Genomic DNA, 25,693 nt, shown 5'->3' with positions numbered 1-25,693 from the left:
GTGAGAAATTAGTGACGGTCCCTTAATGACCGCACGGCAGAGGGTGCTTCGCAGTAAACGGCAGAAACATTCGGTAAACAAGGTGTGCGCCAAGGATTTAAACAAGGGAGGATAATGGCCGCAGCAAAGAACAAACACGATAAAACACAGAAAGTTATAGTCTCATGGACGCACACCGCTAACAGCATTAGAAGGAACAAAAATCCACACGGTGAGTAAAACTCTGCTGACTCTTCCCACCTGCAGCTGCGACCGAACTCTCCGCGTCGACGTGTGCGTAATGAGGTAGAATTGTGTCTTCTGATTGGTGAAGAGAATGGGTTGCCTCACCGCTCATTGGCTAAACGGCAGCAGTATGCTGATATCTTACTCCGCAGATGTGGCTCCGTTCGTGAGTTCTGCCGACTGCCTGGCCTTTTGTACAATACTCATAAGATTTTACACAGCAGGATAAAATAAAAGTAATTTAGCAGGCCTTAAAATGAGGTAAATAAATAAAAATGAGTAAATAAAACCTCAAATAACCCAAACATGAGTTTTTAATACTATCTCATTATTTAACAAAAAGCCCTTACGAGAGTTGATTAAATGACTGTCAACACATGTGAGCACCTCTATGAAAGCAGAGATTTGGGAGTTTGCCGAGTTGCATTTAGGTGTGTTTTTAAACACAATAGGATCAATGACCTTAAATAACTAACTTCTGCTGCCGATCTGCCAGTGAGAAAGATTACTCATAGGTGGATTTAATTCTCTGTAGAAAGTAGTGTTAACCCTCCAAGTCACTCTGTACTGCAGCTTAGTTCTGAAATTAAGCAAAGTCCTCCTAAAACAAATATTGACCCATGAAATAAATGTACCTAAATAAACCCTAAAGAAAACAATCTGCTAGCAAACTAACACATTTAAACCTAAAACATGGGGAATCTTTAATCACATTACTAGAACAAAATCTATAGCCATAAAACTAATTCGCCATGACACAAACACAGTCACAGATTGTATATTTTCTTTAATAACTTTCCAACAGATACAAATGTGTTCGGCTCCATCTAAAGTCTCTGCAAGTTCACTGTGAAACGGCTGAAGTCAGTTTTTCTGTGTTTTGAATGATTGAGGTTTCCCGATCTGCATTCATAGCTCACAAAGGTGGCGCAAAATCTCACAAGTTATCACTTTAAAGGATATTTACTCCTCTGAGAAGATAAATGCACACAAGGAATGAGGGTGATTACAATTCATAGGCTGCCAACGTAAAAAGAAACAAAAGAAGAAGAAAGTGACGTTACAGCCATCTTTGGTCATTTTAATTTACTATACCTTAAATTTGGCAATCACAAGTAAAGTAATAACTAAGCTTGTTGATGATTAGTGTTTAATGATTTATTGTGTATTTGTCAACAGACAGATGATTGTATCACAGCTGAAAACCACCTGAAGCTATGAAGGTTACAGGAAACCTCAGTAACAGTACAAATAACAGCCAGCAGAGGGCGTCGTCAACAACAGTACGTGTGAGTGTGCATTATAAAGTTTATTTAGTGAAACATGAAAATAACTTTTAAAAATTAAATCCTTTCACTTCAAATCAGATAAAATATGCTGGTTTTTGTGTCTTTTACATGATTCCTGTAAAACTGCTTCAGTTTTGTTAGAAAGTCCCGAAAACAACATTTTTACCCGATGGTTGACACTGCCACAAAATGTTGCTAAAAATTAGCGTGAGCACAAAAAGAATACAACTAATCTCATAAAATGCAGACGCATTTGTAAATACACCCTGAAAACAGTGCTACATTTGTTAAGATTGATATTTCTTTGCAGTGTGTGAGAGATGTGTGGTAAATTTGGCCCAGTTGGTAATTCGTTGAAACCGCTTATACTATAAGTGGGGGCACACGCTCCTACATTCATGCACAGACAGGAGAAGAAAAGAAAAAGGGAAAGTGTGCAGGCTCGCAAACAAGCATACAGGATGTAAACAAAAGCTTTTTCTTTAAATCTGAGCGAAGAGTAGAAAACTGCACAACTGCACTGCCACAGTGTGCTGCCGAAAAGCTCTATGGAGTGACAACTGCATTAGAAAAGCAACAGCGACGACGCAAATGAGCATGTGGGATAAAAAAGTTTAAAAGATCATATGTTACAAAGCCTTTTAGAGTCCTGAGTTTAAGGGCAAAACAGACAAAAAGGCCAGAGTCTTTATTTTGTAGAAATACTATAAGGATTTAAAAAAAAAAAAAAAAAAAAAGGGGGTATCCAAGATCAGTTAGTCTTCATAACATGTTTTCAGAACATCCATGGCTCTTGTTTGGGACAATACACAATATGCAGCATATGTCTCCTTGTTAACAGGATATATATTTGTCTGAGTAAATCATGAGGGTTTTCCCCACCAATAACCTTCCAATAATCAAACGTAACTAAACTGTGCAGCGATGTTTCAAAACGGCACCACGTTGTGTCGCTCCTAAGTGGACACAGTGTGAAGAAAAAGACTGTGAGAAGTGCAGGCTGAAGAGAGGTCAGTTAAAGAAGAGCTGGTCTGCCTTTGCTTCTTCTTCAGACACATTTTTATACATTACAGACTGACATTGTGTCCTAAGTGTGAGCGTGGACCTCGATTTTTTCGGATAAAACATTTTGCTTTATGCTTTTAAACTACTGGGAGATTTCCAGCACAACCAGAATCTTCTACAGTTGACCAACAGAACACTTGTGGGTGCTCTAAGGCACCTTGGCAGCTGCTACTGAGAAAGAAATGTTTCCCATCTTAAATCAATCCCCCCCTTCACTAGAACCTAACTACGAAATGATTTAGAAACATTTTACATTATTGGTGGTGAAATACTTGTTGCTACTTCATAATTATTAAGTAAATCCACTTCATTAGTTTGCTTTAATCAAAGCATGTGAGGTTATTAAGGATGGGAGGGAGGATCTGACATCATAGAAGAAAGGCGGGGATCTCTGTGAAGCTAAGAAAGTCTTATGGATTGACAGTGGTTCTGGATCTGTTTGTTCTTGTCTATGCAGCTGATTGTAATTCTGGTTTAGGCTGTTTACAAACCTACAGCCTGCTGTAATAAAAAATAAAAAAGGCAGAGGATCCAGCAATTTGAGGCAAAGGGTAAGAATTCCCAAAATCCACCTGTTACTTTCAAGATTGTAGCAGCCACCTGTCCCAGACCAGATCTGAAATACAGCAGGCGGCAGTGGAAACATTTACCAGCCACAGATCAAATGATATCAGCGCTCAGCTCCTGGACATTTAAAACCACCAATAACTGGGAGGTCGCTCAAGACAATAAAATCCCCTCACAGACCTGCTGTACTTAAAAGTATAAGGCAGAGCATCCAGCACTTTTAATTCTTGTAACAGTCCTCTGACATTTTTAACACAGCCATAAGCCTTAACAAACCTAAATCATACCCTTTTGGTGAGGATCAACACCACTGATAAATAAAGCACTGGTATAGTTTGGATGTGGCTGGTAAACACATGAAGGAATTTGGCAGGTAAAATAACGAAAACATATTCGATGTGAAAAAGTTAAAATCTCAGATTGATGAGAGCGATGACCACAGGTTTCCCGTCTTTGTCAGCAATAAGAGCTCCTTTCTTCGGCAGGAAAAAAAAACATTTCACTGCTCAGGATTTCTTCAAGTGTTTGGCTGACACCCCACCATGCGCGAGGATAAGTCTGACAGGACCTTTGGCTGTAGATAGATCCATCAACTGCAGCAGGTTTTCTGTTACCTGGCTGCCAATGTAACAAGTCCAGCCCCCAGTTTCTCAGCATGCCATGCAGCCTCTACCTGCGGGGCTGGTGGCGAGAGTGACGAGGCAAGGAGGAGGATGGGCTGGAGGATGAAGAAGGTGAGCAGGGTGACATGGAGGCCAGGGAGGCTGTGGCGGCGGCATCCTCTGCCTCCTCCAGTTCGCCTCCGTGGAGCTCCTGGCTCACACTGGACTGTAAGGCAGCTGGGGTCAGCCACTCTTTGGGCAGGCAGCTCTGGAGGAATGGCACGCAGGAGCTGAAGTAGGCCAGGCGATTGACCCAGCGAGGGATCTCCCTGCCACACAGGATCTGAGAAGAAAGACAGGAAGGGAACGTTTTAGTAAGTTCAGCACACAAGAAGTGACTCCTTAAAGCAAATGTATATTCTTTTTTTATGTGAATGAATAATATTACATTTTTCAACTCCATGCAAGTCTTCAAAATCAAGGGAAAAAGTAATCAGTCGTGTTTAGTGCCTATCATTTACATGTTTTGTTATGGTTTGCAGGTTTGTGGTACGTAATGAACTATATTCACACGAAAACAGCGCAGACCCCTTTTTGCAACGTCATATCTGTACTTTAACAAAACACTTGTTACTCCAGCTACTAAAGAACTTCAAACCTCAGTCCTGATGGATCAAGCCATGCAATACAGCCACAACGGCAAATGATACAAAGTACAATAAAATTAAATCAAAGAAGTCATTTCAGAGACAAACGCTCTATCAACCTACTATTCAAGTCTTTTTTTGTTAGGGACAGAATAAAGTTTTCTTAAAGGGAGGTGGAAGGGAACTACAATGACTCCTCTCAGACAGAAGATGAACTGAGGATCTGCACAAAGACCCAGTACATGACAAACGAGGGTTAAACTGATCTGCGAGTCATGCAACCCTACTATTTTTATATCTAAGACTACAAATAACTGACCATAACTGGTGTATTTTAATTAGTAGTCAATACCACTGGTCCCTAATCTTTTTTGCACCATGGTTTATGTCTGACAATATTTTCATGGACCGGCCTTTAAGGTGTTGCGGATAAACACAACAAAATAAAACCAGTACCGGTACCAAAAAAGATTTATTCATAACACAACATGAAAAGACCAAGGGAAATCAAGTTAAAGATAACACCGATAAAAAAATTATCCTATTATCCCAAAAACCATACATTTCACACCCGCTCAATTCTTGCGGCCCGCTACCGGTCCATGGCCCGGGGGTTGGGGATCGCTGGGCAATACAATACCAATACAAATCATTAGTTACTAGACTGACAGAAAAATCCAAGGTTTACTTAAATTCAACTTATGTATAAAGCTCCAGTTCAAAACAAAATCTGACTCGAATAGCTTTACATTATAGAGCAAAGAACGAACCGAATGAGAGAGAAAAGACGAATGATAGAATAATGCTCCCAAGTCCTTTTAACAGGAAAATACCTTGAGAGGGAAGTATGGGAGCTTCTGCCACTGAAAAACACATTTTTGCCATCGTTAAGTCAAAATTTCAGGATGTTATCTAGAACATTTAGATCATCTTAAATTTTGAGTTAAGTATCTAAAAATGTCAACTTATAAACTTAAACTTCTGGTAAAATAACTGGAAATTGAAAAGAATAAGTTGAAATTGCAAGTCAAGTCAAAATTTAGACTGGCAGATTTATGTAGGGCTTTTGTTTCAGCGGTGGAAATAAGCTTTAATGGGGAAGAGAGTGAGGGACACGAGGAGAGAGAAAAGAGCTGCGTAGAGAGAGTAACAAATAAAAAGTTGCAAAGTTTACTTCCACATATTATATTATAGTATTTTCTGAATTTACATATCACCAGTGAGTTGTGTCAGTAGGCAAGTGAAGTGCTAGAGCTTATATAAAATAACTGACTATGCCAACACTGAGGGAGATAAAGAGCAGTAATAAGTATTAAATGATATTCAATAAGTCACTTCTGTCACTTCCTGGTTAGTTTGTTCTCCATAAGAGAACTTGTCAGTGTTGTGAGAATGCTGTGGAGGAAATGAATCTGAAACAATGACTGCATAACCAGAAACTACATCCTGCCTGTGTCTCGAACTTCCAGGAAACTGAATCAGATTTCCTGACTTTCTATGCCATAAATAAATCTGTAATATGACTCTGTGCTAGCGATTTCTCAACCTACTGTAACAGTCTGAGTACGTCTAGTTGGACCTTTTTCAGTCTGTAGTTGACATTTCTCTCTCACAATCTTCCTTAACAACTAACAGGCTTGCACAGGCAGACACAGTCTATGTTAGGGCTAATTATGATTACTCAGCGCTATTAGAGGTTATTACAGCATAATGGGAAAAGTGGCTTCCAAGAAACTCAAAGTGTTTTCCCAGTGAAAGGGCTTAATTATGCTTTGATCAGAACATTTATTGAAGCTGCTGACGAGCTGCTTTTACAGACGTGTAAGGAGACAGAGACAGTGGGTTTGCTTTTATCTACAAAAAAATTCTTACAAAGTGGCTGATTTTTGCTGATGTTACTAGATTGCATAGCTTGTTTAGGCTCCAGCGATGAGGTTCTTCCACTTCTTCAGAGACTCAGCAAGGACTGCTCCTTGCAGAAAAAAAGGAGGTGGCCTACATTCACCAAAAGAAGCATCTAATCCTTAAATATCATCTCTTTAGTGTTTGACTAACATGTGACTGATATATAATAAACTGTAGCAATTCACACTACTGTCATGAAATATTCCTTTGCAATAATAAAATAAGCCTTCAGATCAACAATAGGCAATATTCATCCAATAGAAAACGGTCTTTTCTAACAGATGCTGAACATGGTGCCACTTAAGTTCATGTGTGTCTGAGCTTATCAATTCCTTTGTCAATGCCTGCACGTGCTATTAAAAGGAGTCACGGCAGGAAGGGCAAAGTGGTCCAAAGTGTAATCTCTATAACAGGATTACTTGAAATGGGTTGGAAACATCAGCAACAGAAACATTTTTCTATGCCATGTATTTGACACTATGTGTATGTGCACCACAAGCACTGCTGCTACTCTTTCCCAGCCGAGCAGCTCATCCGTACAGATTGTTAGCACAATTTTATTTGACTAAGAAAGCCTCAATGAAAATAAATATTCTTTCATTTTATCCAGTTTAGATGTTGACTGAGAGACAGATGCTACTAGTCTGTTTGGGATTTTAGATGATAAAGCAGTTTTATGTACACTGAAAGTCTGTGTAGGTATTCCTTGTTTCCTCATTTATAATTAATTCCTATACAGTGGTCCTCGCTGTTTTGCAGATTTGTTTGTGCAATTTTGCACGTTTTTTTTTAACAGCGCATTATGTTCTGTGTCCTGATTAGCTGTAGATCACTGTCAATCTCGCCCCGTGCCTTCTGTACAGTACAGAATGCCTTCAGCTTGTCAAATTTACATAAATCTTCGATCGCTAGCAGCGTGACTCTGAAGTCCTGCACTGTATGTTTGTAAGTTTTCTCCCCAACAAACACAACAATGCTGACAAAACGTTTTGCACCGTCAAAGACACCCGCGGGAGCCTTTGGTTTCATTCTATAATACTGAACTTATTTTTCTATGACGGTTTGAACTTTTAGAGTGTTTAAACAAGAGAGAAAAGTGTGAACATATTCATGCCTGTGTGAGAAAAGTGTATAACGTGTGTAGTGAGGGGTTTTACAGCCTTAAAACATCGATAATAATTGTAAAAAAATAAAGTTGGCTACTTCGCGGATTTCACCTATCATGGGTTATTTTTAGGACGCGATACACAGGACCACTGTACTCCTATATTTATTTTTATATTTTTGTATCCAATGCACTTATCTCTCTGTCACAAGAGCTAGACCTCCAATGTGTCAAAAAGGTGATCCTTCAACCTGATTTTTTATTTTCAGGTACAGGATGGGACATCTTACAAATAAATAAATAAATATAAAAAAATAAATGATGAACATGCCTCTGGTTTGGCTTCATCTTTGCCCTTGGACATTCATCATTATTTAATTGGAACCAGTTGGTTGCAGCTTAGTTTTTAAAAGTCTGAGACAGTCAATTTTACACTCTGTGCAAGTTTAGCATCTGTGGTGAAATCGCAAGCATGCTAAAGGATGGGATTTCTACAGATGACCTAAAAAGAGCAGAAGTGCTCCCTGTGGTCCGCTGGTTCATGAGAAATCGATTTTAAATGAGAAATAAGTCAGGCATGACTTTAACTTTGAAATTCCTGATTCTTATCATACATTAGGTCTGGCTACATAACAAGACAGAACCATCGATTTAAAGCTGGCAAAAGTCTTGCAAAGCCAAACACAGTTATACGCATGCACTGCATATGGTACTTAAAGATAATCCACTCCCACAATCATGAGCATTTGGCTATGGTTAGCTGAAGGATAAACTTGTCACATGCTTTTGTGGTAAATTATCAACACAACCAAACAGCTACATATTTAAATACTACAGTATTAAATATCTCTTTGAACTCTTCAGCAATATGCAAATGCTTTAAATGTGCTTATCATCTCACAATGTGAAGGAACCTTCCACGCACACCGTGTTTCGAGTAACAACCTTTCTTTGAAACAAACAGTCTTCCAATTGGCTAGAGCCCCACATTGTGGCCAACATTTTATAAAACAGAGGCAAGTAAAGGTTTATAGATCTAGTTTTCTGTCAGACTACTAGGACTACAATATACTGAAAGGTTATTAGGAATTTCTACTGATCTACTGTTAGAGTTCAGTGGTCTGCAGGGAGTACAGTATTGATTTTTCAAAAAGAAATCTGACATCTAAGTCGAACACATCAAACATTCTTTCTGAAGATTTAATTTTTATGCTTGATCTTTCAAGCATCCTGCATTCCTGCAACAACAATCAATGTGTCCTGCCATTTTTTACTCTGTCGCTTTGAGTCAGCCTCTCAAGGTAATGCGGTTAGAGTAAGCATAAAAAAATCAAATCCTGAGATGGAAGATGGATGACTCTCAATGGTAAACCTGCACGTGTGCTTGATTTTATTTCCATGTACATGTCTGAATTTTATTGTATTGCACTGATGTGAAGTACTGTCTGCATTTAAGGTTTAGAAAATACCATGGTATGTTGTAAGGATGTGTCTTTTATTAATTGTCTGTGTTTCTACGCGTTTGTGTGTGTCTGTTTGCCAGCTGGCTCTGCATGTCTGGGCTCGTATCAGTGTCCTAATCCCCAACTCTGCATTAGATGCTAACTGGAAAACTCCCTGCTCATTAGTCACACCAGGATAAGCTGATTGAAACAACGTGCACGGGTGCGTACACACACGCGTACACACACACACACACACACACACACGTACACACACGCTGTTCTTACACAGCACCTTCTTCCTGTATTTACTGTTGTTGCTCCCGCCCCACACACACATCTGACCAATGAGCAAACAGTCTCACATGGTTTTTTGAGTGATGCATTTGGTTCGCTTGGCGTTTACTTGGATGTTTCTCTGTGTGAAAACAAACCAAATAATGGGGAAAGCTACAAGTTTACAAACTCATCAACTGATTTCAACCACAGTAAACAAACTATAGGTGCGAAATCACTGTAAGACTTGGCTTTTAAACTCAGCGCAGCTTAAAGTAATGTGCAATGAAAATGATGTGTGTTTTTTTTTAACCCACCTCCGACAGTGCTGAGGAGAAGTGGTTGCAGTTCTTGTGCATGAGGTGGTAGGCGTTGCCTTTGTACTCCTTCCCCATCTCTTCCACGATCCGCTCCACATCTTCTTCTGTGAAGTCTGTGCTTCCCAGGACAATAGCTTCTCTGCAGAGACAAACAGGCAGAAGGTACTGATGTTACTAAAAGAGCATCTTCTGGGAAAGAAATGTTTCTAATCCAATTCTACTTTTTACCATTTTCATTTACTGATATATTCTTTACTGTTTCTGTCAGTGGAGTCTGGCTGAGGGTGACTATTCCACTTCGTGTTGGAAAAAGCTGTCTGACAGCAGATAAAATAGTGAAAAATGTTCAACACTGTGTGCATTTAAAAAACACTGATTTTTTTAAACATTCTATCCGGTACAACCACTGTGCACATTTTTTGAAGAAAACATTGACATATTTTTTGTGATTTGCCATTCAGCCAAAAAATAAGTAGTTAACTTTGAGAACATTTTAAACGTGATCTGAGTTTTTATCTTTAACATCAAATGAAATTAAAATGAAATGAAATGATTATGATTTTAGTATGAGAGAGTGCTTTATTCACTGGGATAAGCCTCAGCTTTGTGGATAATAAGCAGGCATTTGTCACAGATGATCCATATTTGGTCTAGTGGCCTGCTTGGAGACAGTTACTGTGTGTGCGTGTGTGTGACAGGCGGAGTCTGTCTAAAGCCACAGGGCAAATCAACTAGAGCAGAAGTAATACTCAGCAGCAGAGTAGGTCTGAGTAGACGAGCACACAAACATACTGAACTGATTTGCTGAAATCAGTTGTCGTGTTTTGTACATTTGGATTCCACATTCCTAAAGAGCATCATGTTGATCTTTTGCAGGATGGAAAAATAACAAAAACAAATCAATTTGCTGCAGTCCACTACAAAAACAGCTTTTAAAAGACAGCTGGTAAAAAGCTGCACTGGTTTGCAGTGTATTTGCAAAACTCAAATTGTTAGACTATACTTGAAAAGTACATCAACAATTATGAATTTTATTTAATTTTATTACAGCCAAACACTGTGTTCAAGCCTAAACACAATCTAGCCTGGTGAATTAAATAAAATATTATTGCGCCCCCCCCCCCCTCAGATGTCATGAAAGTATAAATGATCCATAAAGAAAAATGTCCAACTTTCCAGCAGTAATATATTTTTTTTTCTTGAGTGACCATAAGTGGAACTGCAGTGTTACTTTTTCAGCTTCAGCTCGCTCCTCAAAATAAAGTAAAAGAGAAAACTTGCAGTTTCAGTTCAAGATAAATTGGGCTTTATTCAAATCTCAATCTTCTGTTTTATTCAGTCTTTGACTAAGACATAGGCCACGAACTGTTACAAAAAGGCATTAAAATGTTTGACACATCATGTACAGGAGCTCGCTTTACTGTAGGAGAAATACCCAAATTCATTAAACAGCTCAACTAACAGCTGACCAACTGATCAAATGGGTATAAAGAACATGCACATGAATCTCTAACTTATCTAGGGAACAAATCAGTGCTTTCTAACTTGGCCAATGGCTGATTGACCAAAACAGTCACTATACACGCGTACTGTATGCGCTACCCAGAACCTACCAGCATCTCCACCTAAACCAAACTACTGTCAGTAGTCAAAAGACATTTGACACATTGTCTGACTTTCCGAACTGGTCACTCTTCTCTACACATAATCTTATTGTGGAAGAATGACATGAACAATCGGGCATCTAATGAGCAGAATGGACTGAACTGAGATTGTCCTTGCACAGCAAACAACCTAAAAGGCTGTTAACAGTTATTAAAACCTACACCAATTAAGTAATGTGAAGTGACTTCTAATAGCTGTTTAGATAGGTGCATATAAAATAGGTGCCTGCATCATGCCTTTGGGGCAGAACCTGGCACTCTTAACTAGAAATGTTCCAGCATAAACTTCAAAGTGGTCTCAGGTGTGCCTTGAAGTTCAGCCCCATAGGAACAAAGGATGGCTGTGTTTGTCTTTGTTGTTGTGGGTTGCTGGAACATCTTGCAGCACAGATTTTCTATTTTTCCATGTTTAGAACCATTTCTACAAATTCCCAATAACTTCCCCTCCCTTGTGTGCCAGCTGGCAACCCTTGCAGTTACTCATTTTTCCAAAGATCCTGTGTTGCTTCAACCTACTGAGGTAACTGTGCAGATAAGGGTGGACCCAAATAGATTTATGATACATCCCTCATTGACATTATTTTACTGCCCAGCCCTTGGAGCGTGAACGACTGTCCTCTCGTCACTACTGAGTTTAATAGCTAATAGACTAACAAACTTCTGAGCGGTAACCTGACTGACTCGCCATTTGATTAACATTCTACATTAAACAGGCCAACTCTTTCACCGTAAAAACTCCATCAAGCATGTTGCGAGCTGCCTAGGCTGTTGCGAAAGATATTTAGCAAAACAGAACACATGCATATCTGTACTTGTATGTCTCATATAAACACCAATTATCCCACACTTACTTGAACTTAAAGGTCTCGCCAAGCTCAGTTGCATCACCTGGTGTAATCTCAAAGATCCCTGAGAATGGGTACGGGTGTCCGCCATAAGCAAACTCTAAACACACAAGAACACACAAATTTGAGCTGCTGATGTAACAAAAGCCATTAGCAGATAACATACAGTTTTATATATATACTATATATAAGTATGTTTAGACATGCCCAGAAGGGAAAACAGTGGTGTGTATATATATCCTGAGCTACAAAATAAGCATCCTCTCTGTAACACTATCCTTAGGCAAATGACTTGATGTAGGCGGAGTCTTATTTCTGGGCAACCTTACCTCTTCCATAGATCTCAATCCCTGAGTGAAAGACTCCGATGCCCAGAGAGCTGGTGAACTCATTGATCCAGTACTGAAGGCAGAAGGAGAAACACAGAATAACACGTTTGTTAAATTACAGTAAAATAATAATGTTTTTTATTTAAAAGCTTTATTTTAGTCTACAAAATGTCAACAAAAACAATCCATCACAATTTCCCACAGGCCAACATGAAAGCTTTTCTTGTTAAACCGTTCAAAATGTAAACATATCATAGTAAAGTGAAAGAAACAGCAACAAGAATCAAATTAAAAAGTATGTGCTAAAACAATGTAATATCAAATTTATATGGATATTCTTCAGGAAGAAGACAAAACCTCCCCCTCACTGAGGTAGAAAGAAGGAATGAGGAGTATGCACAGACAGCTCCAGGGCATCTCTAAATCCTTGCTGTTACAGACAGACAGTGAATCATTGCATAACTACAAGTGATAGTTCAATTTTTTGACCTCTGAAAGATGGGAAATTCCTTCAAAATGTAGCCTCCACTGCAATAAACCCACAGACGGCAGCTGAAAAGGCAATAAGTTTGACATCCTGCAGCTCTGCAAACCTTATTACTGAATTGTCATTGTCCTATTGTACCTTGGCATTTATCCAGTCTTCATATCAGAATAATCAAATTCAGCTACAAAACACATTTACAGACTTTTCTGTGGGAATTTATGACCACAGTGCAGATGTTATCCTTGATGCTTACACAAGATTTCTTTACGTGCAGACAATGACAGTCAAGCTGCACAGAAATGAATCAATAACTGCTGCACTAATCTTTGAAACTGCTATCCATCTTTTCTGTAGTATGTCTGCTAAACATTGTGTCTACAAGGTGATTGGGCAGACTGTTGCTAGGCAGAATTTTCACTCAAAAACATTATTTTATCACAAAAGATGGAGCAGAGAAGAGTGTTGGTGAAGCATCTCAGGAAGCTGAATAATAATTTTTAAATCTAATATTTGTTCATACCTCAAACAGCTTTCTACTGCTTCACTGTGCCACGTCATCAGTTAATTGATTATTCTCTTGGACCTGATCAATTTTAAAGTTTAATGCTGTTGACGTTTCTTCAAACCAAATCAAGTGCTGATCAGCATGATTAAAACATGCCAAGTTTACCAAGAGCAGTTCCTTTCTGCCAGTGCACTGTAACAAAGGTGACAGATTTCTTACCATGCAAATCTGAGACATTTTTTTTTGTAGACAAAGTCTACAAAAAATATACACCTACACAGTCCTGTGAAAAACTAATTCTGATTCTTTATTTCACCCATTATGTTGCAGATTTGCTGTTGTGTTTGGGATTGTTGTCCTGTTGTAGGGCCGCCACAAACGATTATTTTGATAGTCAACTAGTCACCAATTATTTTTGCGACTAGTCGACTAATCAGATCATGCATCTATTGGACATACAACGTACAGCTTATTGCACCAGCAGCATCTGCTCTTATATATAACTATCATTAGCTTACAGATTTGAGTGTTTAAGGTATGTGCTAACTAAAAATAAAGACAAGATAATAGTTTATTAAATTTTAATGAAATGGCGGCTGCTGTTGTTGGAAACTTACCTGGGCCGCGCTATGAATTCTGGGACACAGCTTCTTCTTCTTCGGGGTTTAAGGGCAGCTGGCATCCTTGTACATGCAGTGCTGCCATCTACTGTTTCAGTCCATTATTACATGCTTAAATCCTACTACTTATTCCTGCGTGTTTTGGGATCTTACAAAGCTTCAAACGACGCTTCGACTGATTTTGATAGTCGACGTAATCGTGACTAGTCGACTAATCGTGGCAGCCCTATCCTGTTCCATGACTTAATTTTTGGCTGAGCTTTAGCTGCTGGACAAATGGGCTCACATTTGATTCTAGAATTTTTTGGTATACAGAGGAATTTGTGGTCAACTCGCTGACTTCAAGATTCCCAGGTCTTACGGCTGCCAAACAAGCCCAAATAATCACCCCTGTAACACCATGCTTGGCAGCTTGCTCCTGGTAACACTTCCAAAAAAGCCATACATGTCTTTTTTCTAACTGTACTGCCATGACCTTTAACAGTTAACTGAGGCCTGTAGAGTCTGAGATGTAGCACTTGGATTTTTTACAGTTTCTTTGAGCTCTGTGTTATGCTGACCATTTAAAGACATCAATTCTGACATTAGGAATCTGTTGAAATCAATTTTAAGTATTATTTGGATTTGTATATTATATTAGAGCTTTCCATCTTACATATTTGAGGCATTACATGTGTTTAACCAGAGTGACAATAAAAAACTTTACGTGAAAATGACATTTTATTAGTGTGTACACACAGAGGCTTTCCTTCTTGACATAAAAACAGCTTCCAATGCAAACTACAGTTATCAGGTATCACAGAAGACAGCATGCTATTTAAAACAGTTATCACATTTCCTGTCTGTCATTATGCAAATACATTATGTAGCTGCTTAAAGTCACTTGTGGCAGAGCTGCTGGTCTCCGCCACATCTGCATTGCAAAATATAACCTCTGTGGAATGTAACAGTTTAAACACCAACTGATCACAAAGGCTTTGCGGATGCTACCTGCTGGATGCCCTTCCAAATGCAATGCTCCCTGTTTTTTTCCAGTCTCGGGAATGGGAAAAAAAGCACTAGGAGTAAACTGGATGTATTCTTCAACTCTACTAGAATATCTAAAACAGTTACAGTGCACCTTAAACGATTTATCCACTATCTGATGTGCTTCTTTCAATTTTTCCTTATTTGAATTCAGATGGTTGGGGCTGCGTGTTCACAGCCAGAGCTCTGTGATTGTGATGACCATACTAGGATATCCTCTCACTGACATCATACAGAGCCAAGAGCATCCAAATGCATGAAACCAAGCTGAAACCTAAGCTTTAGGCTTATAGGATAACTTGCACAGAGCCAGCCATGTTAAATATGCACACCCACCATTGTAACAGTATATGCGGGAAAAAATATACAGTGGAACCCCGACTTACGAATACCCCATTTGACGAAAAATTCAAGTTACGAAGGCACTTAACAGCAATATTTCTGCTCGTGTTACGGCAAAATGCCCGCATAACGAAATCCGCTGGCTCTGATTGGCTGAGCCCAGAATGCCTACAATGCCTTCCGAATCATGTGACAACCCCCTTGGCTTTCGTACTTGCGCTTAGCTGTTCCACTTGAACAACATATTGTTGTTGCAGTTAGCAATTAGCCTATAGCCTATCGTTCACTCAAAAGGCGCGATGGGTGCTTTGACTTACGAAAGACCCTCGGGAACGAATTAATTTCGTAAGTCAGGGTTCCACTGTATACACACACACACACACACACACACACACACATATATATATATAAACACAATTTTACACCCTTAAACTTTATTGAGGGAACTGACTTTAAAACAGAATCTGCATTCTGATCAAATACAACATTTACTGAGGCTTTGGCACAACTTTGTTTTTTCAAACCCACATTTCAAACTTGTCATGCTGCTGGGTTTCTGTTTCCTGAACTATATATGGGTCAAATGTTGCACAAAGAAAGCCACAGCATGAGTCTGTCAGTAGTTTTGTTTGAAGAAGCAAAAATGCCACTGTATATCCCCATTTTACCAGAGTCCAGCTACAGCTTGTGCATTTAGAGCTTGCAGACGTATCTCTCACCTTTTTGATTTTGATAAAAGGTCAGTAATAAAGGACCAACATTGAGTCCAAAAACTAACACAATAAAGCATCGAATTTTTCCATTTCCTAACATTACTTCTGGTGGGGTTTTTCCCACCAAAGAGTTTCTCACATCAGCTGATCTCCTACGGATATGAAATCATGTTTGTATCAGTTCTGGAGTGGTTTCTTTGAGCCCAGGAACAGCAGCCATCTGTGTGTGCACCAGCTGGTTCTCACTGACTAAGAAGTCTTGGCTGCTGGCTCCTTTTTAAAACATTTTCTACATTTCTGTTACAGTAATGGTGACAGAAGCCAGTCTAGAAACGTGAACACACATCAGCATTTGAGCTGCTAAAAATCAGACACCCCCCCAAAAAAAACTTCCTTAACTGACTTTATATAAGGCGAAACATAAACAGCAGGTTGGTGGACTAACACCCAATGGCAGTGTAGTATGTGCCAATATGTCCTTGTAGAACGTGTGTAGGAGTTATTTTAAGAAAACTAATCTGCATCGAAATGCAAAATGACTGTCTCCCACTCCGTTAACAGGAGTAACAAAGACAAATAGTCTGTTACGCTGCTACTCCTCGCCCCTGTCGGTGGTGAAATAAGACTCTTATCTCAGACCTCATTACTTCAAAGCTTGTTAAAACCTGTGTGCTGCAGAGAACAGGCTGAGTGTTTATGAATGAATTAAAAGACAGATAATGAAAGGAACAGGAGACAGAGAGGTGGATGAATGCTTGCTGTAGTTTGCTCTGTAGTTTCCTTCTGTTTTTAAGTTAAGATGTACACCGCTGATTTGAAAGTGTAGCGGAAACAAGCGGACTGAAACTAAGCTCAAAACAGAAATCGATGGAAGGAAGCTACTACCAGCCACAAGATGGGTTCTGGTGAATTTTACCTTCATCTGCAACAATAGTTTGCTCTAGTTTTACCCACAAAGCTGTCTTAAATCTCCCAAGCAAAGTGCGTTACATTTTTATTTTATTTTTTTAAACACTCAGCAGGTTTACACTGAACTAAGCAATTGATTATTAATAATTTAAAAAAAAAAATCACTGCTGATTCCAAGTTACTGGTTCCTGTGAGCTCTTTGTACTGCTGTCTGTTGATTTTATTAACACGAATAAGCAATTTTGACATTCCCATAACCTGTGGTGTAGCGTTAAGACGTTTGCCTTACACACAAAGGAGTTCAGAGTTCAGATATTGTTTCCATTACTGATAGCTTTAGATTGCATTGTATTAGTTTTTATGTTTGTATATAATAAAGTGAACACTGAGTGAGTGATTCAAATGTGAGGAACTTGTATTAAGAGACTGTTTATTATGGAAATAAAATCTCCAGTTTCATGTCAGCTGTTAGCTCTAATTAAAAAGACTGAGAAGTACAGTAAATTAGGTCTGGTTCCAAACTTGGATTGTCTACAATTACAAAATAAAACAGAGGTGTTAATTTTTAATGAATGATAACCTTGACCACACACCCAAGCTATAGTACTATTTTAATTGGTTTAGATTTCTTCCATTAGAGATGCTGCACTATATTCCACTAGCAGAGATTTATGTGGCTGTAGCAATACAGTACACTCCCAACTTCTTTTGTTTTGGGCCACGTTACCTTGTAAACTAGGTGGCAAAAAAGAAAAGGAGGAATCATGACTGCTGCATGTCCCTAATTGATCCACACAAAGACACTGCAGCCAACACATAGCCTGCTCGGCTGAGTATCAGGCTACATTACACAGTTAAACCTAATATCCTAACATGTCCTCTCACACGCTCTGAGACAAAGAAACCCGTGGTGCTGGCTGACAGGCAGACAGGTGGTGTGCAGATAATGCTGTCTCATTAGAGCAGTGCACTAAACCACTCAGAGCTGTCCAGGAAATCCACTTAGCTGAGATGTGAGCAGGACTGTGGGGAGGACCTGACAGAATGGGAATTGGGAAAAAGCAGTGGTTTGGGGCTGAGGGGGCGCCTGTAATCATGTCTGTACATACACTCTTGACAGTCACGTGACATTATCGATCCTCAATGGGGATGGGGACTTGTTATCAATCTTTTTGAGTAGATGCTCACAGTTGTGCTCCAAGAAGAACAACAGAACAGGCAGACTCACACACACTGCATAAATGGTGATGCTCTTGAGATTGAGGTAAGGATCCTGAGTTGTTACCCAACTGTGTTGACCTCTGCAATCATCTGATCTTTCACGTTTTCTCACCTTCTTTTACATTAAATGTTAGCCCTAAGCTTACACCTCCCAATAAAAACAGGCCCCATTGAGACCATCAAATAAACTGCATGACAAAACAGCCTCCTTATTCACTTCTATGAGAACATAATCGCAGGAAATTAGAGCTGTTTGCTCAAGTGGATGAATAAGAAGAAACAACCTATAAATTAGGAAACTGGTTTAAAGTGACATAATCATCAAAGTCATCTAAATATTTCCTGATTTACAACTGCTGTTCAGACATTTTTTTTTTAAATCTGATACCACTTTGGGGGTTTAAAAACTTTAAAAAATGAAACAGTTTTGTTGTCCCACTGACATTTTAATGTTGTAAAGGTTTAATGAATGCAGACATTATTACTGAGGTGAAGTATAACATTTTCTGAGAAGCCTTTAGAATTTCTACAGTTGTAAAGTGGCCTCACAAGTAGGGATGGGTACCGGTATCCGGTGACATAAACGGTAGTAACCAGACCGAAAAGCAGCGCACATTTCGGTGCTTTAAAGCAAGAAATTCACCGTATTTGATAGCTTGCTGCGAGACCTCACATCGAGCACATCTACTGCGGGTGTGGTGCCTGTTATCGGACCCGGAGTTAGCAACATCCCCCCAAAACCCGAAGAGTAGAGTCCTGGCCTCTAGCCCTGCCAGTGTAGCAGAAATGATGACGGATGATGATGCAGCAGCAGCCGTTCTTCTCTGAGTCAGTAGCTTAATGTTGTTCGTGTGTAATTTACGCTGAGTAGGCTAACCACGTTATTAAATTAACGCATGTAAGGTGAACTAGCAAACACCGTCGTAGTTACATGCAGCTGTCTTCTTGTTTAATGGCAGATACTCCCTTCACCCTGGCCAAAAAGGCTAAAATGACCAAAGAAAAAGTGGGAAACCGTTAAACATGAGAGATTTTTGGACAAAGTTTGTGTTCTTCATTCTTTAAGCACCGGTTCGAGCACCGTTTAAGCATGGGCACCATTTCAAAAGTACCGGTTTGGTACTGGTATCGGATAAAACCTAAACGATACCCATCCCTACTCACAAGATCAAAACAACAGAGCCATCTCTTCTGTCCTTAAAGTGTTTTGACTTTTTTTTTGTCCTTAAAGAATATTTTGGATGGTAAAATATTCTAACTGGAATTTTGGGAACATCAGAAAAAACAGTACAACATGAGTCCAAGTTAGTAAAAGAAGCTTGTCCTCATCTATCAGTGCTCTGTTCTTCTCCAGTTTCCTTAAATCCAAGATTACATTTTGTAAGCTAAAACGATAGCCTCATAGAAATCCAATTTTTATTTTTTTATTTAACTAAAATATTAACATTTTATTCCAGCTCAAAAAGAGAGTTATTGTGGAAATACACTGCCACAACTTTTCTTATTTAGGAGTTATGATGCATTTGCAAAGCATGAAGCTAAATCACTTAGCTTAGATAGTCTGCTTTTCTCCAAACTTTACAAATGCACCCATCTGGGCTTGATTGTTAGATTATTATGTACTGTTAATATAATAATTGATGTTTTAAAGGAAAAATGTGCACAAAAACAGAAAAAAAAAAAAACATTTGGGAAAATCTTTAAATTACTGTACACTGGGGATGTATCTACCTGATATTTGGTCTGATAGTGACCCAAAAACACTGGACTGGTATCAGTGATGAGTCAATCCGCTGTCCGATCCACTCACTTCAGTTCATGTTGTTCTCTTTTTACTTAATGCAACATCAGTGGCAGACAAGCTAGCATATAATGGGGGGGAAAAAGCTCCACAGATAACTTCTACTTGTATCTTTCCAATGTGGACTGGTACTTGGTACTGGTAAAGATTCATGGCTAAAATATGCATAGAACACAAGTAAAAGAAAACCCTGTTACTGGTGGCCCAGTAACAGTGACTCAATCTATAAACTGATGGTCCCCCACCAAGTGACTCAACCAGCCTCCAAGCAAATCAGTCAAACAACACTAACTGGAATTGATCTATGGTGCAGTAGAGCATGTTTTTTCCCTTGAATGCAAAACACATTTACACAGAACTTCCATACAAGTGAAGTATTATACACAGTTTTAGGCAGGTGTGAAAAAATGGTGGTAGACAAAGAATGGTTCCAGAAATATAAATAATATATATTTTTAATCTGTTTTTTTTAATCAATATTTGGTGTTACTACCAGCATCAATTCCTATAGGTACACTTGCACAAATTCAGGGATTTTGTAGGATCATAGTCAGAGGTATGATCAACCAATTATACCAAACAGGTGCTAATAATCATCAATGTCGCACGTAGGTTGAAACAGTCATTAACTGAAAGAGAAGCAGCTGTGTCGGAGGCTTAAAACTGGGTGAGGAACAGCCTCTGCTACAAAGGTGAGGTTGTGAAAGAGTTTCATTTCATGGCAAGATTGAGCACATCAACGAGCACAAGGTAGTTTACTGCATCAGTAAGGTCTCTCCCAGACAAAGATTTCAAAGCAGACTGGGGTTTCAAGATGTTCTGTTCAAGCTCTTTTGAAGAAGCACAAAGAAACTGGCAACGCTGAGGATCGTAGACGCAGTGGTTGGCCAAGGAAACTTAGTGCAGCAGATGAAAGAACATCAAGCTTGTTACCTTTCAAAATCAGAAGATATCCAGTAGTGCCATCAGCTCAGAGCTGGCAGAAACCAGTGGGATCCAAGTACACCCAGCTATTGTCCGGAGAAGACTAGCCAGAAGTGGTCTTCATGGAAGAGCTGCAACCAAAAAGCGATACCTCCGATGTGGAAACGAGGCCAAGCGACTCAAGTATGCACAAAAACATAGAAATTGGGGTACAGAAAAATGGCAGCAGGTGCTCTGGACTGATGAGTCAAAATTTGAAATATTTGGCAGTAGCACAAGGTAGTTTGTTCATCGAAGGGCTGGAAAGCGGTACCATAATGGGTGTGTGCAGGCAACAGTGAAGCATGGTGGAGGTTCCTTGAATGTTTGGGGCTGCATTTCTGCAGATGGAGTTGGAGATTTGGTCAGGATTAATGGTGTTCTCAATGCTGAGAAATATAGAAAGATACTCATCATTCACACAATACCATCAGAAAGGGCATATGATTGGCCCCAAATTTATTCTGCAGCAGGACAACAACCCCAAATATACAGCCAAAGTCATTAAGAACTAGCTTCAACGTAAAGAAGAACAAGAAGTACTGAAAGTCAAGTGTGTCTGAGATTACATGGAGACAAAAGGATGTGAGGAAGCCTACGTACACAGAAGATCTGTGGTTAGTTCTCCAAGATGTTTGGAACAACCTACCAGATGAGTTCCTTCAAAAACTGTGTGCAAGTGTGTGTGCCTAGAAGAATTGATGCCGTTTTGAAGGCAAAGGGTGGTCACACTAAATATTGATTTGATTCAGATTTCTCTTTTGTTTATTCACTCCATTTTGTTGCTTGATGAAAATAAATGATTAGCACTTCTGTTTTTAAAAGCATTCTTTGTTTACAGCATTTTTTCACACCTGCCAAAAACTACACTCAAACCGAGGTGCAAAACCATTAGTTCTGCTGTACTGTTATTATCATTGTAGGGGTCAATGCATGTACAAAGCAAAACTGATTTTTATTTAGGTCAACTGTCAAAAGTGAAGGAAAGGAAGCCAATTAACAACCAGCAGACAGCAAAATGTACCCACCAGTTAGTGATCATGCCACTAGCAGGTCACCCCTCCTACAGTACTTAGGTCTGAACTGTCTGATTAAAAGAAAGAGGAAGTCTTTAAAAAGTGCTGGAATGAAGGACTGGACTCCTGCCACAGTGTGAATGTTTGCCGCGGCACCAGTTTCCACACAAACATTGCAAATATGCATGGTTCAGAGCGGATCGTTAGGCAGAAGCAAAAAAAACCCACACAGTTTCTTCTGTATGCAAAATATGTCCTTCCGTCTCTACTGTTGATTCTCAAATATATTCTAAAAATCCTACACATGTGTCTTTTAGATGTGTATGAGTAGCTGCTTAAAGCAACGGCCCCTGCAGCTATTCACATGAATGGAAGGAAGACAAAAATAAAAGCTCTTCAGACTTTACAGAGAATGCAAGTCATGTGGAAAGCAAGAGAAAGTGAAAGAAAGTAATGAAGAGAACAGGAAGAGAGAAAAAGGGGAATAAAGAATAAGAACCTAAGGAAGAAAGGAATGAATATATACCAATGTATATAATTTGTAATCGTGCAACACACTACTCTTTCTACTGAATGACTCTCTGGCTTTCAGTGTTAATCCATTTCAACCCATGTGACCCCAAACCTCTGCAGATATATTGACCAGCAGCTGCAGAGGGACATCAATAAATAGAACAAAAGCAGGACCAAGAAGAAAAGAATCGAGTCCTAAAAAAGGCCATTTATATTTTACCAGGGAGTAACATGTTCAAGTAAGGAAGACCGTCATGATTTACGATGCACATGTCACAAAGAAATAACACCATCTAAATGCAGCAAAAGTCAAGTGTACATACAAAGGATGTTGTGGTTTTCCAGCCAGGAGTTCATGCACACTGTCCCAGAGCACTACCCCGATCTGTTTTATAACCTGAAGCAAGACTTTAAATGTCCTGGCATGTACTTCAGCCATATTAAAGCCATATCAATCAATGATTCATCAATACATCAATTTCCAGAACCCATCCCCACTGACTCATCCCAGCATGGTGACAACATAGTGACTCAAATTATCGAGCCTCAGACTAATGCTATAACAAAGAGTCGATAGCACGTTCTATGCAGTAGAAATTACCATGCGACTTTCACATCTGCTTTTGGTTTGGTGTTTAGAGTGAACTGAAATCCTTAAGATGCAAAACTAGGTTTAGTAAAATAGTGACTTCCCATAAAGCCTAAACTTTTACTAGTTTTTTGTTTTGTTTTTTGTCTGTAGTCCACAGTGGACCAGTTTTCTGGCAGTCCTATCATGGAAGATACATAAAACATAGCCAGAACAAACGGAGATTAAATATATGGACTAGCAAATCAGCTGTGGGTTTCAAGTTGCTTAATTTTCGTTCTTGATTCTTTTCACACTGCTTTTCCTGTCGCCATTTGCAAACCGGCTTATTTTGTTTGCACTGAACAGACACCAAAACAATGTTGGACCTAATACAAATAGACAAAAACCTTTCGAAAAGGATCATACGACAATAAAGCGTACATGAATTGGTTCAACCGCTTGCAACCATGACTCACTCACTGTGTTTTGCAAAAAAACAACTGAGGGGGGATAAGCAAACTAATTACTAAAGATGGAACTGCATTAAACGGCAATTGCTTTGGTGTTGTGTGAGTATGCCGAATTGAAGAGTGGTTCGTAATTACGCGAAAATGCTTTTAAGTGTTTTTCTTCCATTATTGTACATGTGCTGATAACCAACGAGGAATTAAAATCGCATTTTATAACGCGCTTCAGCGTTGTGTCCTGGCAAAATAATACTCATCTCAAACATACTTCTTAGATCAAGTGATAACAAATAAGTAAGAAAACGTTCACGTTTCCGCTTCTACTTACCATATCATAGACATTTAGGATAATCGGCTCGTTTGCCATCACTGGGCATCAGGATTTTCTTCCCCTAGCGTCCCTTCTTCTCTCCGGGTTCTTTTCCTTCGGTGCGAGATCCAAACTCTCGCTCTCCTCCTCTTATTATAATTATTGCTGGCTCTTTCTCGAAAGATGTTCACCTTGGTAATTCAACTTCGCAACCCGGCGTAAAAATGTTAGAGTTCCGATGCTGTTTTCACCGTCCAACATCTGACTGATTTTGTCCAAATATCCCCCGACAGAGCAGCAGCAGAGGCGGACAGATGAATCTGTTACCAAAATTGACTTGCTAAACCCGGTCGGCTACCGAGGTTGCCGCGAAAAAACACTGACTTTACAGGGATAATTTTTTCTTCCAGAAGACGCCGTGCCGCGGAAAAAAGTCAAATTCATTTTCCCAAACAAACTGCTTAGTTAAATGACATAATCTAGGTACATAAAAAGGAAATTCCCTGTGTAAAAAATGACTTGCTACTCCCTTATTAGCCCCAGCTAACGGTAGCAATGGAGCTGCAGGCAGGATGCGACTGCTGGGAGAAATTGGACGATGTTGAGGAGTAGACCGATGAGCCCATCACTCTATTAAGCTCCCTTAGCGCACTGAGCATTATGGGTGATGTAGTTCATAAAGAAAACGAGCGCCCAACCAAACTACACTGCTAATAAATAAATAAATAAATAAAGGGAACACTTAAACAACACAATGTAACTCCAAGTCATTCGCACTTCTGTGAAATCAAACTAGCCACTTAGGAAGCAACACTGACTGACAATCAATTTCACATGCTGTTGTGAAAATGAAATAGACAACTGGTGGAAATTATGGGCAATTAGAAAGACATCCCCAATAAAGGAATGGTTTTTCAGTTGGTGACCACAGACCTCAATACCTATGCTTTCTGGATGAATTATTTTGGTCACTTTTGAATGCTGGCAGTGATTTCACTCTAGTGGTAGCATGAGACGGAGTCTACAACCCACACAATTTGCTCATGTAGTGCAGCTCATCCAGGATGGCACATCAATGCAAGTTGTGGCAAGAAGATTTTTTTTGTGTCTGTCAGCGTAGTGTCCAGAGCATGGAGGAGACAGGCCAGTACATCAGGAGACGTGGAGGAGGCCATAGGAGGGCAACAACCAAGCAGCAGGACCGCTACCTCCGCCTTTGTGCAAGGAGGAACAAGAGGAGCACTGCCAGAGCCCTGCAAAATGACCTCCAGCAGGCCATAAATGTGCATGTGTCTGCTCAAACGGTCAGAAACAGACTCCATGAGGGTGGCATGAGAGCCCGACATCTACAGGTGGGGGTTGTGCTTACAGCCCAACATCGTGCAGGACATTTGGCCATTTGCCAGATAACACCAACATTGGCAACTTCGCCACTAGTGCACTGTGCTCTTCACAGATGAAAGCAGGTTGACACTGAGCACATGTGACAGACGTGACAGTCTGGAGATGCCGTGGAGACTGCTGCCTGCAACATCCTCCAAACATGCCAAACATGACCAGTTTGGCAGTGGGTCAGTAATGGTGTGGGGTGGCATTTCTTTGGGGGCTGCACAGCCACATGTGCTTGCCAGAGGTAGCCTGACTGCCATTAGGTACCGAGATGAGATCCTCAGACCCCTTGTGAGACCATATGCTGATGTGGTTGGCCCTGGGTTCCTCCTAATACAAGACAATGCTAGACCTCATGTTGCTGGAGTGTATCAGCAGTTCCTGCAAGATTCCCCAGTGCTGAAATCTAATTGAGCACATCTGGGACATCTTGTCTCGCTCCATCCACCAACGCTGCACCACAGACTGTCCAGGAGTTGGTGGATGCTTTTGTCCAGGTCTGGGAGGAAATCCCTCAAAAGACCATCCGCCACCCCATCAGGAGCATGCCCAGGCCCTG

General features: G+C 39.8%; 1 protein-coding gene across 1 annotated transcript; it reads right to left on the bottom strand.

Moving 5' to 3' along the window:
* Window positions 1-2,236: 2,236 nt before the first annotated feature.
* desi2 (desumoylating isopeptidase 2) lies at window positions 2,237-24,341 on the bottom strand. Its single transcript, XM_087850072.1, has 5 exons — window positions 23,764-24,341; window positions 12,282-12,354; window positions 11,959-12,052; window positions 9,441-9,582; window positions 2,237-4,091 (listed from the first exon to the last, which is right to left on the bottom strand). The coding sequence occupies exons 1-5, from the start codon at window positions 23,800-23,802 to the stop codon at window positions 3,816-3,818; spliced, it is 624 nt and encodes a 207-aa protein (XP_087706198.1). The 5' UTR covers window positions 23,803-24,341; the 3' UTR covers window positions 2,237-3,815.
* Window positions 24,342-25,693: the final 1,352 nt, after the last annotated feature.

This window comes from Neolamprologus brichardi, chromosome 13 (genome assembly GCF_056152115.1).
Source record: "Neolamprologus brichardi isolate AB-2024 chromosome 13, ASM5615211v1, whole genome shotgun sequence".
Lineage (NCBI taxonomy): Eukaryota > Metazoa > Chordata > Actinopteri > Cichliformes > Cichlidae > Neolamprologus > Neolamprologus brichardi.
The sequence above is the reverse complement of the archived record's forward strand: the minus strand, read 5'-3'. Positions and strand labels throughout refer to the sequence as shown.

What these genes read in the sequence shown, in the direction of transcription:
- desi2 (XM_087850072.1), bottom strand. Translation starts at nt 23,802, where the DNA reads ATGGCAAACGAGCCGATTATCCTAAATGTCTATGATATG. An exon ending in GATTGAGATCTATGGAAGAG is followed by an intron (nt 12,053 to 12,281) that starts GTAAGGTTGCCC and finishes TTGTGTGTTTAG; the next exon opens with AGTTTGCTTATGGCGGACAC. An exon ending in GGCGAGACCTTTAAGTTCAA is followed by an intron (nt 9,583 to 11,958) that starts GTAAGTGTGGGA and finishes TTGTCTCTGCAG; the next exon opens with AGAAGCTATTGTCCTGGGAA.